We start from the raw sequence: 19046 nt of genomic DNA on the forward strand, positions 1-19046 counted from the left end.
AGTTACGCCACTGGTTCAAGTGACTTCCAGTGTCAAATAAATTATTCGAAATGGAGCAAAATACATCCATTGCTGACAATAATTATTGCTTTAAAATAATTCCTCACTCAAAGATAATAATCAAGAAAAGTAAGTTAATTAGCAAAATAATAGATCCATTTGTTTGGAAATGATTGGTTGAGGCATTTACATGTCAAGCAATATCACTTGAAAGTTGAGATTTCTTCAATTTGCAAAAGCGACATCATTTTTGCTTTGGTATCGATTGATCGCATTGACGCTCTGAAAATGGAATTAAACACCAAGCCTGCATTAGAATTGCTTTTCTGCAAAAGCGATCGGGTATAAATTCAGCTTAAAGACCTATTCAGTGATTCCAGCGCAAGTGTAAAAAAATAAAATTGTTTATAAATTGCTTAAAAGTGATACTTTAGTAAGTCATTGAAATTGTCATTTGGTATTTTTGAAATTTGGCAAAAAACAGCAGTACTGACAAAGTTGAAGCCCCATTCAAATACATGTAGCTAATTTAGATACTGTCAGTATCTAAATTACAGATTCGTGTACAAAGGTACCAAAATCTGAATGTTGATGATTTTTACGATTGTCCGGATGAGCAAATCACTGAATGGGCCTTTTTAAAGTTGTTAAAACAACTAACACAAGGCAGCAATGTCATATATCCCATTTTACACCCAAACTCTTCATCTTATATGTGGTAAAAGGCAGTATCCCACCTGTTTGTTTCTTAAGCACCTTTCACATGCAAGGTAATTGATTCCACTTATTCACTGATTTCCCTGGCTGCAGAATATTCTAAAATGCATTGAAATTTGTAAGCCATCCGCCCGGTAAATACAAAACGTATTGTAAAAGGTTAGAAAAGGTTTTCGGAAAATGTATAAATGTTGAGATATATAAAGGGTGTAAAATGTCTTGATAATATTTTAAGAAGTGGCTGCAAAACATTGCAACATAATATTATTCAAGTGTTGACAAAATATGTTTGCTAAATGTTTGAAAAAAAATTACCATAACATTTTGAGAAGATTTGTAAAAATGTTTATGTAGTGTTTTTCACATATAAAACATTTTATATGAAAAAATACTACAACAACATTTTTAAATGTTGTCAAAATGTTATTGCAAAATATTTGTTGGGAAACATTTTTGCAAAATATTTTGTCAACACTTTTAAATAATTTATGTTAGAATGTTGTACATCAGGTTTTCAAAAATGTTTTCTGAATGTTATTAAAATTGGTTGTACTCAACATTTAAATGCTGTGTTTGCGCTGGGCTGACTCCATTTAATGCTCCTTTATATATAACTCAACATTTTGTTGAGTGATATATATATAAATGTTTAAAAACATTGTCTTTGCTGTGTTACACCGTTGAATGTCAGGTATAATTCTCCAAAACACTGTCTTCCATAAATATGGAAGTAGGAGAGTACTATGACCTTTGCACACCAGAATACATCTCTCTCAGCATGGATGATACTATCTTTTTAATCAAAGTTTGGTTGTGACATCATGTACAGTATACATCTTTCCTAGGCTTATGGTATATCCTCAAGGCTTATGGTATATTTAGCAACACTGTTTAATTTCATATGTATAATCCCCCTTCCTCTCACCACCAAGGCCCTTCCTCCTATGATATTATTGATGTTAAGTTTTCCCTGCACAGTGGTAGTGAATGATTTTGGAACAGAGTTTGTTCTTAAAAGGTTTCACACAAGTATTATGCCAGGCAGAATATGGATAGAACCTTAGTCTATAATTCAATGACTGTATGTCAGTGGTGTAGCCAGTGGGGGTACCGGGGGCACCAGCCATTGGTATATCACAGGTTGTCGGTACTTGGCTGTTCCAGGACGCGTAATTTCTTTCTGCAACCATAATGGGCCGCAATGCGATAACACATAGAACATACATGTAATTATAGGCCTATGAGGCTAGATATAACAAGAGTTTATTACCATTATTATTTCCTCTTACTTAATAAAATAAAAATAAAACGGTTTACCTGGGGTTCGAACCCACAATCTATGTACCCATAGTCTAATGCCTACACGACTTTGCTATGATTCGTTGTGCCAGAAAGGTGTTTGTTTATGATACTTATTGATTACGGAATAAAGTGCATACACACAATATACTATTACTAGTATATTAGTACTAATAAATACGAACATAATCCTAACCCTAACCCTAATCCCTAACCCTAACCCTAAACCTAACCATAACCCCTAACCATAAGACCCTAACCCTAACCTAACCCTAACCATAACCCCTAACCCTAACCATAAGACCCTAACCCTGACAATAATGAACCTTGCCTCGGACTATGCGGTTAGTGATATATTGCGGCCCATTATGGTTGCAGAAAGAAATTAAGCTTCCAGGACGGGCTGTGTGTAACAACAGTCCATAGAATAATCAAATGTTGGCACATTTAAGAGTTAACCCTGCAAATGTGAAAATTTTGAACAAAAAAATGTTGGAATCTATAACCCTCCCTACTTTTTTTTGATTCAATGTCACTCTGGTGAAAAATGTTGGGTCAGCATTTAAAATGTTACACTCATTACTGATATCATATTTATTGTGTTGGTACATTCAACAGTTTGTGCCCCCCCCCATTTCCAAAAACCTTCAGTGACTACACCACTGCTGCAAGTTAGTCTAGAAATTGACAATGAAGCAAAAACCAATGTGCTATTCCAGTTAAAATCCATACACCCTTTATGGAAGACATACCTTAAATCACACAGGGAGTGTGAATTTTTAAATGGGATTACATGAATGGGTGACTCCATTTAAAATCTACACTCCCTGTGTGGTAAATTCTTATCATATCTTTCATAGAGGGTGTATGGATTTCAACTGGAATAGTCCAATGAGAGATGCTCACTTACCGCATCCATTTCCACTTTGCATGGAGAACTTATAAAATGCCTCTTTCCTACAATGGGCTATTCCATTTAAAATCCACACTACCCCTGTGGAAGATTTTGAAAATATCTTCCACAGGGGGAGAAAGAATTTCAAATAGAATGAACACATTAGCATCTTTATTTGAAACTTACCCTCCCTCTGGGGAAGATTCAGGTTGAATCTTTCTCATAGGGTGTATGAAATTCAAATGGAGCTCCCTAATGTGTTAATTTCATTTGAAATTCATACTCCCCCTGTAAAAGATATTTCATAAGTCTTCCACAGGGGTATTGTGGATTTTAAATGGAATAGCCCAATACACATACCTTGCATAAAGAAGCACCACTGTGGCTTGGCAGGTCTTAGCTTCCACTAGGTATTTTGTCATGTTCGTTTCACCATGCTTGAATTGAATGGCTTTTTCAATCTGAAAGTAGTAGAGAAAACCACATGATTATTTAAGGTATGTTAGATAGACTGAGTGAAAAGTTTAGATGCTGCATGTGATAAACCCACATCAGGATATTAGCTTTAATCACCTGCATAAATTGCAAAGGGCAGATTTCTCACAACTTTGGGTTCATTGAGCTCCGAGTTCCTTAGTAGAACCAAGTAGTTGAGGATGTCACTATGAAGGTCAACCACAGCTAACATTTGGTACAAACGACTGGCACTTAATCCCTTATTGAAGCCTTCCCAACTAGTACTAAATTTGACTGAACATACTGAATTTTTACATTTTTGGTCTGGAACTCATAAAATGTAAGAATCATTTTGTGCTTGAAATATGGTATGAACATTCGAAAATACATAAGAAAATAGACATCAAAAAGCTTCATAACTTTAGAACCAAGTGTGCTAGTCCTTTGGTGTTTTCAGTATTTCTATTTCCTCCTTTAGCCCCATGGACCAGATCGTGTCACAAATATAAAAATATAATATAAACTACCTGATATATGTAGAAGGTCATTTATTGATAAACTATATGATATCAGCAGCAGATAAGTCATTGATAAACTACCTGATATTAGCAGTAGATCACTAATTGATAAACTACCTGATAGTAGCAGCAAATCAGTAATTGATAAACTACCTGATATCAGCAGTAGATTACTCATTGATAAACTACCTGATATCAGCAGTAGATTACTCATTGATAAACTACCTGATATCAGCAGTAGATCAGTCATTGGTAGCTACCTGATCTCAGCAGTGGAGCTACCTGATCTCAGCAGTGGAGTAGTCATTGATAAAATAACAATGAACTATAAACTACCTGATATCAGCAGATCAGTAAAACGGCCCAATATCAGCAGCAGATCAGTCACTGATAAACTACCTGATCAGCAGCAGATCAGCAATTGATAAACTATCTGATATCATCATTAGATAGGCATAAATGATTATTCATGTGGCTTTGATGTATTAACTGATATAAGTAGTATGCACAAAGACAAACTATCAGTTACTGTCTAAACTGTTTGCTAGTATATGATCTACTCAGCAAACTAGATTTCAGGAAATATTCAGTAGCATAACTGTGAGCCACCAAAAACAAAATAAGAAATTATTATCAGGTAGTTTATCAAAGCCACATGAAAAATCACCAGTGACTTATCTGCTATTGATACTGGGTAGTTTATCAATAACTGTTCTACTGCTGATATCAGGTAGTTTATCAATGACTTATCTACTGCTGATATCAGGTAGTTTATCAATGACTTATCTACTGCTGAATGAAGTTTATCAATGCTTTATCTACTACTGATATCAGGCATAGTTTATCAATGACTGATCTACTGCATACATCAGGTAGTTTATTGATGACTTATCTACTGCTGATATCTGGCAGTTTACTGCTGATATCAATTAGTTTATCAATGCCTTATCTACTACTGATATCAGGTAGTTTATCAATGACGGATCTACTTGCATATATCTTGTATTTTATCAATGACTTATCTGCTGCTGATATCAGGTGGTGTATTGATGACTTATCTGCTGCTGATATCAATTAAATGTTCCCCTAATCAGTCAGCAATATTGAGCCAGGGGCTAACCATAGCTAGAATTTTTAAAAACTTTCCTTTAGAAACCAGGCATGAAAGAGGGCCTTAGCAAAACTGTTTTCCTCCATGTGCTTCTGACTAGGGTATATCTGATGCGCAAATGAATAGAACACAAAAAACATTTGATGTGGAATGTGATAAAGGTCAATTTTACCAATCACTGGTTTATTGGATATTGGATTTTGCATCAGACTTTTAATTAATGGGACCTGTTCCAACACAATTTGCAATAAGGACTTGCCAGTAATTCTTATGAAACTATGTTTTGATAAGCATGTGAGAAAACCTTAGCAAATGAAGGATGTTTCTGTGTAAATACAAATTTTGATTACAATATTGCGGAAAACCACAAGCAAGTTATTATCACCATGCAGTTTTCAAACTGAAGAATGTAAGGATATTGTAAATTAGAAAAATGAGAAACACAATTGCTTTTTCATGGCATAATTACCCCATATAGACTAGAGTCAGAAGTTTTTCCGTTTGACGGAAAACGGAAAAAAATCACGGAATCGGAGGTACAACACAGAAAATGACATTTTTGTATGACGTGACAAAAATTGATAAGAGAAATAAATGTTAAAAACAATCTTGAGTTGTGTGTGTCAATTTTTATGATAAAAAATATTGTTTAATAATAACGAAATAAAGGTATGCACCCAATATATCCATCCAAACATCATAACAGTTGGCCTATTATCGTTTGAATATTCCAATCAGAGCATATTGATTGCGATATTGAACACTTTATTGTGACATTAATATCATTCATAATCATTGTTTATACATTTTAAGCTTTATTCATAAAACATGGATTTACAAATTTTACAACACGGATTACAACACGGAAAATGGAATTTAGAAAACGGTAAACTTCAGATTCTAATATATAGACCATTTATATTTATTTTATTTTTGAAAAAGTTTGACAAACACACACTTCAAATAACGAATTAATTGAACTCTCACAACGAGGCAAATTCTTATCCTATCTGAAAATGTTTAATTCCTGTTACCCTTGTAATCTCTTGTTCTAGCAACATGAAAATGATCAATAGTACAGGAACTGTTTGTCTAATTTTGAGGTAGTTTTGAGTGCAAGTGGCTTTTAACACAGTGGAGTGAACAACACAGGAAAACTAAGTGAGTTTGTAATGTTTTTATACTAAGACAGATTTTGCCCGATGTGACTTGTTTCTGTTTGATTGCACATAGATTGCATCACATGCAATAACTTAAGTTCAACTTAAGCTTCAATTAATCGCCATGGTGACAGGATGAAGGAAAAATGAGCGGCTCCAAATCAGCAATATTCTAACCCCCTTGAGTAGAATAAAGTGCACTCTTGAAACCGTCATGTTTGGTTACCTTAAGACTGTTATCGATTGTTACTATGGTAATAATGGTAATGATTGGGACTCATGCTCAACTAATAGCCTCCAGTGTTGCCTAAACTCCTCAAGCTTGGTATATGACAAGGAAAAGGCATCCAAGATCACCTGAACCCACGCATATGTTTCTGTCAGTTTACATGCATCATTTACGGTGATTCCATGTGATCTGTTTAGTTCTAGAAAGTTTTAAAGGGATTGATATTTTGAGGCATATTCCAATTAGTTAGTTTTTCTTCTACTGTTCTAGCTGCACTTCTATCATTGATAGTTGACAGCTACACAAAAATGTGTGATAGTAATTGAACTGGAGAAGCTTTTGGCATGGGAAAGGTCATCGAACTTTACACAAGATAAAATTTGAAACTGCTCGAATTGTGTTAAAAACTATACCAATGTATTCAAACAATGTAAATTTTACCTATCTAGCAGGTACCATTCTTGAGTTATTACTAAAAAGGTCAAAGGTCACAATTTTGGCTCTATGGGTGGGGTGGTCAAAATATTAAAATCTCCCATTTGAAGGGGTCCGGCTCATACTCTTATTATTGCTTTAAGAGTAATAGAAATAAACACAATGTGCAGTGCAGCATCAAAGCATATTTATACAGGTACAATTGGGCCTGACAAACATGGGGCAGTAAAAATGGTCAAAATAGCTCTATTTGAGAGATAACATTGCATCATTTGGACGCCCTCTGAAATCAAAAGCGCATTCAAAACCTTTCTGCTAACCTTAAGAGTAATAGAAATAAACACAATGTGCAGTGCAGCATCAAAGCATATTTACTGGCGGTGGTGGTGATTTACGTCATTTTTGAGCGTCGCCATTGATTAACACATAATCATGAAATCTTCACAAACAATTCTGGTGTCAAAGCAAAATTATCTTACTCTAAAACTGTTGATACGACAATGTACCACACTGTAAGTATAAGTTGTTTTTCAATTTATAACTGCTAACATGTGTATTTTGAATTGTCCAGCCTTGTATTTTCAGCCAGCCTCGGACGTCACGTGTCCTATACGCCCTGCATATTTATACAGGTACAATTGGGCCCTTACAAACATGTTTCTATTTGAGAGATAACAAATCTGGCAACCTGCTAATAGCTATAGATGAAGAGATTTTCATTTCAAATGATACCCCAAAGAATCAGAGTCACAATACATAAAGCCATGGTAACTCATCTCTTTTGTTTCAAGTTTCATTCTTATTGTCTTATACTGTTGCAATATTGGAGAACTTGTATAATTAAAAAGAGGATTTTCTTACATGTTGTATATGTTTTCCCATCAGAACATGGGTAGGAAAGTGGATGATAATGGGACAGATGAGATTTGGTATGTCAAAGTGTAGCTGTTATAACATGTATAATAAATGTTAGGCACCAGAAACAAATGTGTTCGATCTTTGGATCGACCGTCGATGCTACTTCAATGTTTGTTATTTACGAACTATCAACTAATTAATCAGAATTAACGCTAAATTTATATTGGTCAATAACTACATGCACAAATTACTATTTTATCACAATTAACAATAGTAAATTAATTGATTTCATAAATAATAAAGATTTTATCACAATTAACAATAGTAAATTAATTGATTTCATAAATAATAAAGATCGAAGTAAATCACGCAGACGCGCCGGACGTGAGTTGTTAATCGGTGATGAACAACGGTGAAACATAATTGAATCCCTTTCAACAACGAAACAAGCTAAAGATGTCTAATTCACATGATTCTTTCATTCGGAATGTCCGTTTGTCATTGCCACTCAACCTTACAAGAAGATCGTGGTATTTCTCTTGATATCAGCAATAAAACTAAAGAATAAAGTGGTAATATTTAGCTGCTATATCCAACATAAGAGAGTTCATGTTTACGCATCCAGGAATTAATCGTTCCAGGCATGGCACCGAATTTTATGTTACCTGGTCCCGCTCATGCGTAACGCAGTAACTCAACCTTGCTAATGTCAAAAAAATTAAGATACGCCTACTGGACTTCATGTTTATGGATTCATCACGGATTAACAAGTTAATTGTTGGCTCATCCTGTACAAAGGTATAGGAAGAGTTGTTGAAGGTGTGTTTAACCATGCAAGGTATGCATCATTTAGCACAGGGTTTGTATCACATTGGGTATTAGTGACACATCCCATGATTTACTCCTGACAAAAGTCAGGAGTAGTGAGCTAGGTGCAATCTCCGCCAGATGTGAATGCTGCTACGCCTGGCACCAGGTGTAGGTAGAGAATTTTGCTTGAGCCTGGTCCCAACAGAGGCATACTGACATACAAACTGTTCCACCAACCCAAGCGAGCAACCAACCCACCCAACAGCCAAGCAACTAATCAACCAAAAAAAATTAAGCAACCAACCAACCACATGAATGCTTCATTTATGTTGTAAACTGATCAAACAGTCAATTTGAAGTAATTGGGTTTTTCTTTTTCATTTTGCTTAATCTGCAGCTGTTTATCTGCCTATTCGGCATTTGGTTTAATTTGTTTCTGATGAAATTGTTCTCATAAAATGTATAATGCAGCACATGTCTTAAAGAATTAAATGATGAAAGTGTGTGCACAGTGGTGTAAATGATGAAAATTATATTACTATTATTAATAAAAATTGTCTTTCAGATTGACTTTTTGTGCAGTAATGTATTTGTGCATGTATTGTCTTTGTCATTTGCAGTATAATGGCAGTATAATATTTTTTCTCAGAAACAAGACAATTTGGGGGAGGAGGCCTGGGGAAAACAAGGGGAGAGAAATCCTCAGATGGGGAAAGTATCCCATCATGCCACCTGGTGTCATCACTGACACTAGTTGCCCTGTATTAGCTTGGAAAATTGGCTACTTTAGCTTTGTTTATCTTTTTTTTTATTCTGCAAATAAACTGATAATTATAGGATTTCTAACTTCATCAGTACTAAACTACAAATTTTGACAACTTTACAATTACATGAAACATTTTGAAATCTGAAATCCCCTTTCATTGACTCTTTAGGAATTTCCCTAGTTTGCATTTCACTATGCAATATTATATGTGGTTGGTTGTAAAATGTTGATAATTCTAATACATTTTGAATTGAATTGGATTCAATTTCAGTTTTATTTACCAAAAATCATATAATTGAAATTGAAATTGAATGAAATTGAATTATAAATCAATTTTGGTGTGAGTTAATGACACCACAGTACTGTGCTACTTAAGCAATAAGACTACAAAATCAAATTTTGTCAGCTTTGAACACCCTTTAAATCCCAAGTGTGCTTTGCTGCCATGTTGTAACCAAGAGTCTTTGTTCATTGTAAAAGATGCCAAAGAGTGAAACTGATTCTATAAGGACTACACGGAGACACAACTTCCTTTACCTAACTCTTATGGGGTGACTTTCCTACTTTTAACATTTTGCCAAGCATAATACCCTTGTAATAGATTCATATTCAGCCTCAAGATGCTTCAATAGTGCAGGTACTGATTAGAAGTGAGAATTTTCTATACTCAAATCACATTTTGCTCTATAGATTATAATATCCCCTATGATAAGGGTGCTTTTCAATCTCTTAACACATTTTTATCAAGTGTTTACTGCCATGGAAATTGATTGATCACTATACATCGATAGCTCGGCTTCGGTTTTGAACTTGAACAAAAAAAATCAAGCCAAAATTTGACATACCCGAGCTGAAATTTCACCACTTATGGGGCAATTGACTCACTTTCCTCACTTAATATTTAATGGTACTGAGTATGATACCTAGTAATAGAATAAGACTTAATCTTTTAGCATCCTTCGATGGCATGACATAGGATCTGGAATAATTGACAACAAATGAGATTCATTTTGGCACATACATAAATCAGGATATCACCTCAAATTGACATTATCAGGTGTTTTTCCTCTCACGTGATGAAAAAAAACAACCCTACTGACTCAGATTTTAATAAATAATCCTGCACAAATGAATTCTAACCCAAATTCCAGGAACAATTTTTTTTTGTATTTTCCCAAATTAAAAAATATTTGCAAAAAAAAATGAAAGAAAGAAAGATAGAAAAAAGGCCCCACAGACCAATTCTACTTGAAAGGTCCATCCGCCCATAGAACAGAGTTTTGTTTTTTGCCATGCTGATTATCATTTGTTAATATCTTCAGTAGATAGCAGGTGGTTTGGTCAATCATGCTGATTTATCATTGGTTAATATTGCTATCTTCAGTAGATAGCTGGTGGTTTGGTCAATCATGCTGATTTATCATTGGTTAATATGCTATCTTCAGTAGAAAGCTGGTGGTTTGGTCAATCATGCTGATTTATCATTGGTTAATATAGCTATCTTCAGTAGATAGCTGGTGGTTTGGTCAATCATGCTGATTTATCATTGGTTAATATTGCTATCTTCAGTAGATAGCATGTGGTTTGTTCAATCATGCCGAGTTATCATTTGATAATATTGCTATCTTCAGTAATTAGCAGGCGGTTTGTTCAATCACGCTGAGTTATCATTGGTTAATATCGCTATCTTCAGTAGATAGCAGGTACTTTGGTCAATCATGCTGATTTATTATTTGTTAATATTGCTATCGTCAGTAGATAGCAGCTGGCTTGGTCAATCATGCTGATTTATCATTGGTTAATATTGCTATATTCAGTAGATAGCAGGTGGTTTGGTCAATCATACCGATTTATAATTTTGTTGCTATCTTCAGTAGATAGCAGGTAGTTTGGTCAATCATGCTGATTTATCATTGGTTAATATTGCTATCTTCAGCTGACTGATTTGCATCATGGTCAAAAAAAAGGTGAGAAAGCCTACAGATCATGTAATGAATTCCAATATTATTTTTATCCTGTAATTTAGCTTTGTATACCATTACAGGAAACAAGCATATTTCTTTTAAAACCCAAGTCATGGTGATCAATCTAATGGCTTAAAAAACCCAGAAAAAAAACCCCAGCACAAATAATTTCTGTGCCGCATATTATTGCAATGTTCATTGATATTCTGTGCAGAATTCAGAAGAGGAAATAGGTTGACATTTTGAGAAGATAACAAAATTATGAATTCTAAACACATCAAGGAAATAAATATAATATATAGGCTACAAGTTGAAGTATGAATGCAAATAAGCATGAGATGTGGAAATTTGGGTTAGAATTAAACTGTACTAACTGCTGTTGAAACTTTAAAATGTGGATGACTATGCATATGCAATAATGCCTCCCAAAATGCAAAATGCACACAATATTTAATTTAAGCAGACAATGTCTCTTTTTCATGATACACCATGTTTTGATATCATTGAATAAAGGCCAAATCAGTGATTTTCTGTCCAAAATAATTTGTCTAAATTGCACCACTGACTGATCAACAATTCTGAAAGAGCATTCTCGGTGTCTACTGCTGCGCTGTATCATGCCGAATTCAACAGCCTTAGTGTGTGATAACAATAAAATAGAAGTAAAACAAGGAAGGACAACTTGTATTCTATCTTCACTATGATGTCGGATTGGGCTATTCTATTTAAAATCAACACTACCCCTGTGGAAGATTTAGGAAATATCTTCCACAGGGGGTATGAGTTTCAAATGGAATATTTATGAAATGCATTGCTCATTGATAGACATAAGGCCAAGTGTTGTAATAAAAGATCAAATGTGTTTTCCTGGATCTTTCAAATAACAAAAAATTGAAATGTGGAAAAGTTGTTCCCAAAAACCAAAATTCCTGTACTATACTATCAAAAACAAATAAACATACAAATTAAAATAGCAGCAGCAACAACAATAAAGGCGAAAAAAGCAAATAAATGAATTGATGGTTACCTCTGTACTTTTTTATTGAAACTACAATATCAAATTTACATCACAAAGCTCTCCTGAAATCTTGAATACTAAACAAAATAAAAAATACCACTGTGTCATATGTGACACGATCTGGTCCATGGGGGCCAAAGGAGGCATTTTTGAAAATTGAGTTACTATAATTATTACATTATACTTGCAATTGGCTTTCATTTACTGAAAACACCAAAGGCCTAGCATACTTGGTTATGAAATTATGAAGTTTTTTGATGTCTATTTTCTTATGTATTTTATTGTTTTTTACTCCTTATCTTTACCTATATCTCAGTTTCAAATTTGCCGCCTTTGGCCCCATGGACCAGATCGTGTCACATATTTATTCTTTGTTTCAAATGTACAAGAGTTATGTGACTGATGTTATTGCAGTATTCCTTAATGTACAACTTGTCATCTACTGACATCAACATTACACAGGTGACCCAATTATCCCTAGCTTCTGAAAACAAATAATAAAGCTTTATTGTTTATACAATTCAATTCTAATTTGATTATATAGCCAAAGATATGACAAAACAACCCTATATAATTGGCCTGTCATAATATGTCACCTCTCGAAATGTGGAGGGGCATTGGTTTGCTTACGCAGTATAATGTTCAGGAACATTTAACAATCATGTATAGCGCTAGTATTAAATCAAGAGCACTGACCTCACTTAACACCGCTAAAACATAGCTAAAAGCCTGCCTTGAGTAGGATCTTAATTGCACACAGAGTCCTATTACCTTTATTTTAACTCAGCGTGATATTTGAATCGTGAAGGAAGTAGTGGAGGACCCTCAATGGGTGAGTTTACAAGACAAAATTAAACAATTTCCCCTCTTCTTTTTCCTTCATCTTCCAAATTCCATTTGGTTCCAATTTCATATGTTAAGCCGTAAGTTTTTTGCCATAAAATCATGTAATTCTGAAAAATATTTTGACGAAAATTCACTTGATCTGATACTTGATCTGCATTGTTTAGCTATAAAATAATGGATGTTTGTACTTCACCTGTAGAAATGAACCATGCTGTGAACATTTCAACACTCACAAACAATATCTTAATTCAAAGTTAAAAGTTGTAAAAAATTGCATTCTGGATTTGAAACTGGCATGAGCTTTGAGACATACAATTATTTTTGTTAGCCCAAACAATAGTAAATCTATATACAAAAAGACAAGCCATCTTATAATTTTCAGGTGATATCATGATTTGTGACCATCCATCAGAAGTTGGAAAATGTGATTTTGAGCTATATAGTGCAAAATATCCAAAAATTTCATATTTGGAGAAAAATGAGATCACAGATTGAAAATATTTCATACTTCTCTTATACAACTGCAAAGTGACACAGCTATATAAAAACTAAAAATAATTAAAAATTGACATTTTATGGAGCTGGTTTCAACAGAAATGATACAATTTTGATAACTTTGAAGTGCAGTTTTATCAGTGTTGCGCTCTGTTGTAAGGCCCATTTTGAAGAATTGTAACTTCATTTCAGGATGACATACAAAGTTGGTTGAAGTGTCATTTTGAAGCTTCAAGTATGATCTTTCCAAATCTGTAAAAATCTAAACTTTATGAAGGGCCAACTTCTGGGCTTATTTGTGGTGGATGGACTAGAGTCCGAAGTTTACCGTTTTCTAAAATCCATTTTCCGTGTTGTAATCCGTGTTGTAAAATTTGTAAATCTGTGTCATGAATAAAGCTTAAAATGTATAAACAATGATATTAATGTAACCATAAAGTGTTCAATATCGTGATCAATATGCTCTGATAGGAATATTCTCATGATAATAGGCCGACTATTACGATGTTTGGAGGGATATAGGGGGTTCATGCCTTGGTAATATACCTATTTTTCGGTATTATTAAACAGTATTTTGATCATAAAAATTGACATACACAACTCATGATTGTTTTTAACATTTATTTCTCTTATCTTTTAACAATTTTTGTCACATCATACAAAAATGTCATTTTCTGTGTTGTACCTCCGATTCCGTGATTTTCTTCCGTTTTCCGTAACACATGGACACATTTTGTGTATGTGCCAAAATTAATCTCATTTCTTATCAACTATTCCAGATCCTATGTCATATCATCAAAGAATATTAAAATATTAATCTATTACTAGGTATTAAATTCAATACCATTAAATGTTAAGTGAGGAAAAGTGAGTCAATTGCCCCATAAGTGGTGAAATTTCAGCTTGAGTATGTCAAATTGTGACTTGATTTTGTAAAGTTCAAAACTTAAGGAGCTATATACTATCGATGTATACCGAGACTCAATCCAATCCATTTCTAGGTCAGTAATACTTGATAAAAATGTGTTAAGAGACTGAAAAGTACCCTTATCATAGGGGATATTATAATCTATAGAGCAAAATGTGATTTGAGTACAGAAAATTCTCACTTCTAATCAGTACCTGCACTATTGAAGCATCTTGAGGCTGAATGTTAAAAGTAGGAAAGTCACCCCATAAGAGTTAGGTAAGGGAAGTTGTGTCACTGTGGAGTCCTTATAGAATCAGTTTCACTCTTTGGCATCTTTTACATTGAACAAAGACTCTTGGTTACAACATGGCAGCAAAGCACACAATTGGAATTTAAAGGTGCTCAAAACTGACAAAATTTGATTTTTGTAGCTTTTATGGACCAGGTGGCACAGTACTGTGGTGTCATTGACTCACATCATAATTGACTTTCATCTCAGCTCAGCTCAATTTAATTTAAATTTATTTGGAATTATTGAAATTTTGATACAAATGTATAATATTGAACAGTAATGGGTTTACAAATTTGCATTTGCAGCAAATAAAGGGAACAACATTAAAAGTTACAGAATGTCAAGAGTTCCAAGATTTTAATTTATCAAAATGGTAGTATATTAGTAAGTGTAACTCTAGTTTCATGTTTTTTGTTCGTTTTTGTTTTCCGTAGTAGTGTAAGTTTTCTGCTTTGTAAAGTGCAATGATCATTTGTGACATGATCAAGGGGAATGAGTTGGATGTCGCTAATATTGTTTTTGAGATATTGGCAAAATCAGTATTCAAATTCTTTTGTTTATATTGTTTTCAGCCAATGATAAATTGCCTACAACTCGGTAACCAGATGTCCAATTTGTAGCATTTGTAAACGCCAGAAAATGATGTAAAAATCTTCTAATTTCATTGTTTAAAACCTATGCTGCATTGGATATTTTAAAGGTAGTGAGTACAGTTTCATCAAAAACAAACTAAACCAAATAGGCAGATAAACAGACAAGCAGAGTGGAAAACCCCAAAATATGTTCCTAATAATAATAATGATTTTAAATTGACTGTTCCATCACTATAACAACATAAATTAAGGATTCTTTTAAAGTTGGTTGGTTAGTTATTTGCTTGATTATTTTGGTTGGTTAGCTGCTTGACTGTTGGGTGGTTTGCTTGATTGGGTTAGTGGAACAGTTCATCAGTTGGTTGGTCAGTCAGTATACCTCCCTCATGTCTGATAACTCATGATTTCTGTTTGTTTAAATGGTTGGTTGCTCCTTGTAGAGATACACTTTGATCCCATGATGGGACCAGGCTCAAGCAAAATGCTCTATAGCAATGTTAAAAAGCCTATATAAGCATGCAGGCCTATATGGAAAGAAAAAACAGAAGGCCACTCCCAACACTGTTAGCTTTTGGATCAAGAGGTCTCAACTGCCACAGAGGCTATGACTAGTGCAATGGCTAAGTGTCATGGATAGTAATGGCCAGAGACAGGCGATTTGCGCAGAACTTTTTTCCGCACAATCTCAGCGCAATTGGCTATTTTTTTCCTATGGGCAGGGATACAAATGTGCACTGAAATAAAGTTCCGCGCAATCTCTGCACTATTTGCTATTTTTTTCGGTGCAAATCGCCTGTCCCTGGTAATGGCATAATATCAATTTGTTCATTTGCAGCCAGCTTGTAAAAAAGTTGATAAATAGGGTATAATTGATCCTATCACTTTAACTCAACTTTACACAGCCCTGTGAGCCCTCAATCATGCACACCGTGCCTGATAAAACAAACTTACACCTGCTCCACACATTCAAGCTTAAATTATCCTGAGCCACTTAGGAAAAAGTGATTTCCTCAAATTTATTATACATGTTTTAGCACTATCTACGCTATAAATTTATAATAGACCATAAAAAATCCTGTCTTTCTTATATATTATCGTCCTTTACCAAAGTTCTGATGGCAAAATGTTGACATCACAGGTAAGAAAATTTTCTTTTTAATTATGCAACTTCTCCCATATTGCAATATCAGCAATAAGGAAGAGTCTTAAAACAAAAGAGATGCGTTACCATGGCATTATGTATTTTGACACTGATTCTTTGGGGTATCATTTGAAATTAAAATCTCTTCATCTATTGCTATTAGCAGTGTTGCCAAATGATGCAACTATATCCCCCACAATGCTGGCCATTAGTGTTGGGACGGTTTGATAGGGTAATGTAAATAAGCCCCCCACTCCCCCCGATCAATGTTGAATCCGACTTTTTTGGTCACACAAGCCTTGTGGCACCCAACATTGATTGGTGGGGAAGGGGGAGGGTTGGGGTGTTAGGAAAGGGTTTAGGCTTGACACCAAAGAAACCTCCACTTTATCAACGTTAATAATAACGGAAATAAGGTCATAATATAGTGTACGTTTTCCATAAAAGTAACAACACATATTGGACATGGTTGTATTTGAAAAAATAAAAAAAAATCATCTAATTTTAGTTTTTTGCTTATAACTCAAAAAGTAAATATGATATTGACACCAAATTTGTAGCAGTTAGAGATCTTATCATTTGGCTTTACCAACAATTTTTTGGATGGCTACATTTTACATTTAGGGACTGGTCACTTAAAATGTCTTAAAGCGATATTTTGGCCCTGTCTAAGTTCACTATTCGTCACTTTAACTGTCAAAAACTTGGGTTTTAAAATGGAAAATTATTGTTTCCACCAATTAAAATGTTACATTACAGCTATAGAAGAAAATAAAAGTTATCACAACATCTCGTGATCAAAAAACAAATAACGGAATCGAACCCATGCACACCTGTTTTCCCAATTTACCGCAGTCTACCACAAATGAAGCAACGGAGTAAATCAACTTGTTAGCATTAATTTCGATTACATACAATAATGGATGAAAAAGTACTGTGTGTTAGCTCAGTTGATACTCAGCTTTTATTTGTGATATTATTTATGAAAATAAGAATCCTACATATTTTCATTTCAACAGATAAGTGAGAAATTGGTAATTTTAATAAGAAATCAAAAAAAAAAAAAAAAAAAAGCAATTTTTTTTTTAATCATTAGGAATCGAACTCGGACTTTTTGAGCATAAGACAGACGCCTTATCAACTGAGCTAATAGTTTCAAGTAACACTACGAAGTATTTTGGGGCATAAAAGCTATTGCGAAGTTAATAAAAGTGTTTAAACTAACCCACTACTTTTCGGACATGAAAATTGTCTTATTAGCTATAGAAGAACGGTATTCAAGGCCTTTTTGAAGAAAATATATTCTAAAAGTGTAAGAAAGTCTGAAACCCACGGTATGCACTCGTAATCTAAATAAAGAGATGGTAGTGATTCTCTTTTATTATAGCCTGCATACCGTGACCCGAAATCACCTTCCGTGTACAAATCATCATCATCATCATCATCATCATCATCATCATCATCATCATCATCATCATCATCATAATCATCATCATTGGATCCAAAAGGTGTGCCTATGCCTGTAATAGACTACATGTAGTCAAATTTCTTGGAAAGGGGCATAAGCCATCAAGGCGCATTTTTTGTTTAAAGTGGTATCTATGACTTTTAAGTCAGTTTGGGTATGCTAAGTTCATGAATCACGATACCAAAAATAATTCATATGCTTTGACCTGCTAATTTGCATCAAACAAATTGACTACCAAAGTTATCAGAGTTTTAAATACTAATTTGATGATTTTGGCGGTTATTTTGTTTTTATTCAAATTATAATGTCAAAACATTATAATTGTTTATGGTATCCACGTTTGTTGGATTCAGCCTACCCCAAGTGACTTTAAAAACATAGAGACCGTTTTAACTTTAAAAAACGCACCTAAGACTTCTATTACTCAGCAGAAAGTCGACTAGTCTAATAGGATATGAAGGTGAATAGTCAATGATGTTTGCTATCTTCTGAAGATGATGAAATTCTGATTTAGAAATTATGTGTAATATTATGATAATTACTTTTTTATGTACTATGTTATTTTTTATACCAAAGTTTCTTTGAAAGCGCTTTAATAAATTTCAGTCATAAAATGTAATTTAGGCCCACTCCTGCCGACTATGATTATATTTACACGATTTACTTGTTGCAAATACCACATACGTTTTTGATGCAAACGATGAAAATGATTAAAGTTTGTTTGTTTTTTGTCTAAAAATTAGCTTTTTTTTAATTTTAAGTATTTTTTTTCCAAAATCACTCTTTTAAAAGACTTCAATCAATTCCTGTCAACAAATATCATGTATTTCTGGCGATTAAATCACTACTCTTTCAAAATAAAACATCATTTTAAGCAAAATATGTAGTTCGCATAGGCTAATAATGTTCAGAACGCACTGTAAAATACATGATATTGCGTATAAAACGTGACCGTATCCCTAAATCACGTGAGGAAAATGCAATATTTTTTATAATTATAAGTGTAAAGATAAATAGTTTCTCTGTTTTCATGTAAAATTTGATGAAAATCCAAGCTATGGTTGA

The 19046-nt window shown here is 33.9% G+C and overlaps 1 protein-coding gene across 4 annotated transcripts in view; it reads right to left on the minus strand.

The window, feature by feature from the left end:
- The window catches only part of LOC140148023 (glutamate receptor ionotropic, NMDA 1-like), a 239146-nt gene that overhangs the window by 42355 nt on the left and 177745 nt on the right, over positions 1–19046 (minus strand). For all 4 annotated transcript variants that reach the window (XM_072169856.1, XM_072169855.1, XM_072169858.1 and 1 more), the window contains exon 3: positions 3272–3372. In XM_072169856.1, coding sequence (XP_072025957.1) covers positions 3272–3372 — 101 coding nt within the window. The remainder of the gene's footprint in view (positions 1–3271; positions 3373–19046) is intronic.

Source organism: Amphiura filiformis, chromosome 3 (genome assembly GCF_039555335.1).
Source record: "Amphiura filiformis chromosome 3, Afil_fr2py, whole genome shotgun sequence".
NCBI lineage: Eukaryota > Metazoa > Echinodermata > Ophiuroidea > Amphilepidida > Amphiuridae > Amphiura > Amphiura filiformis.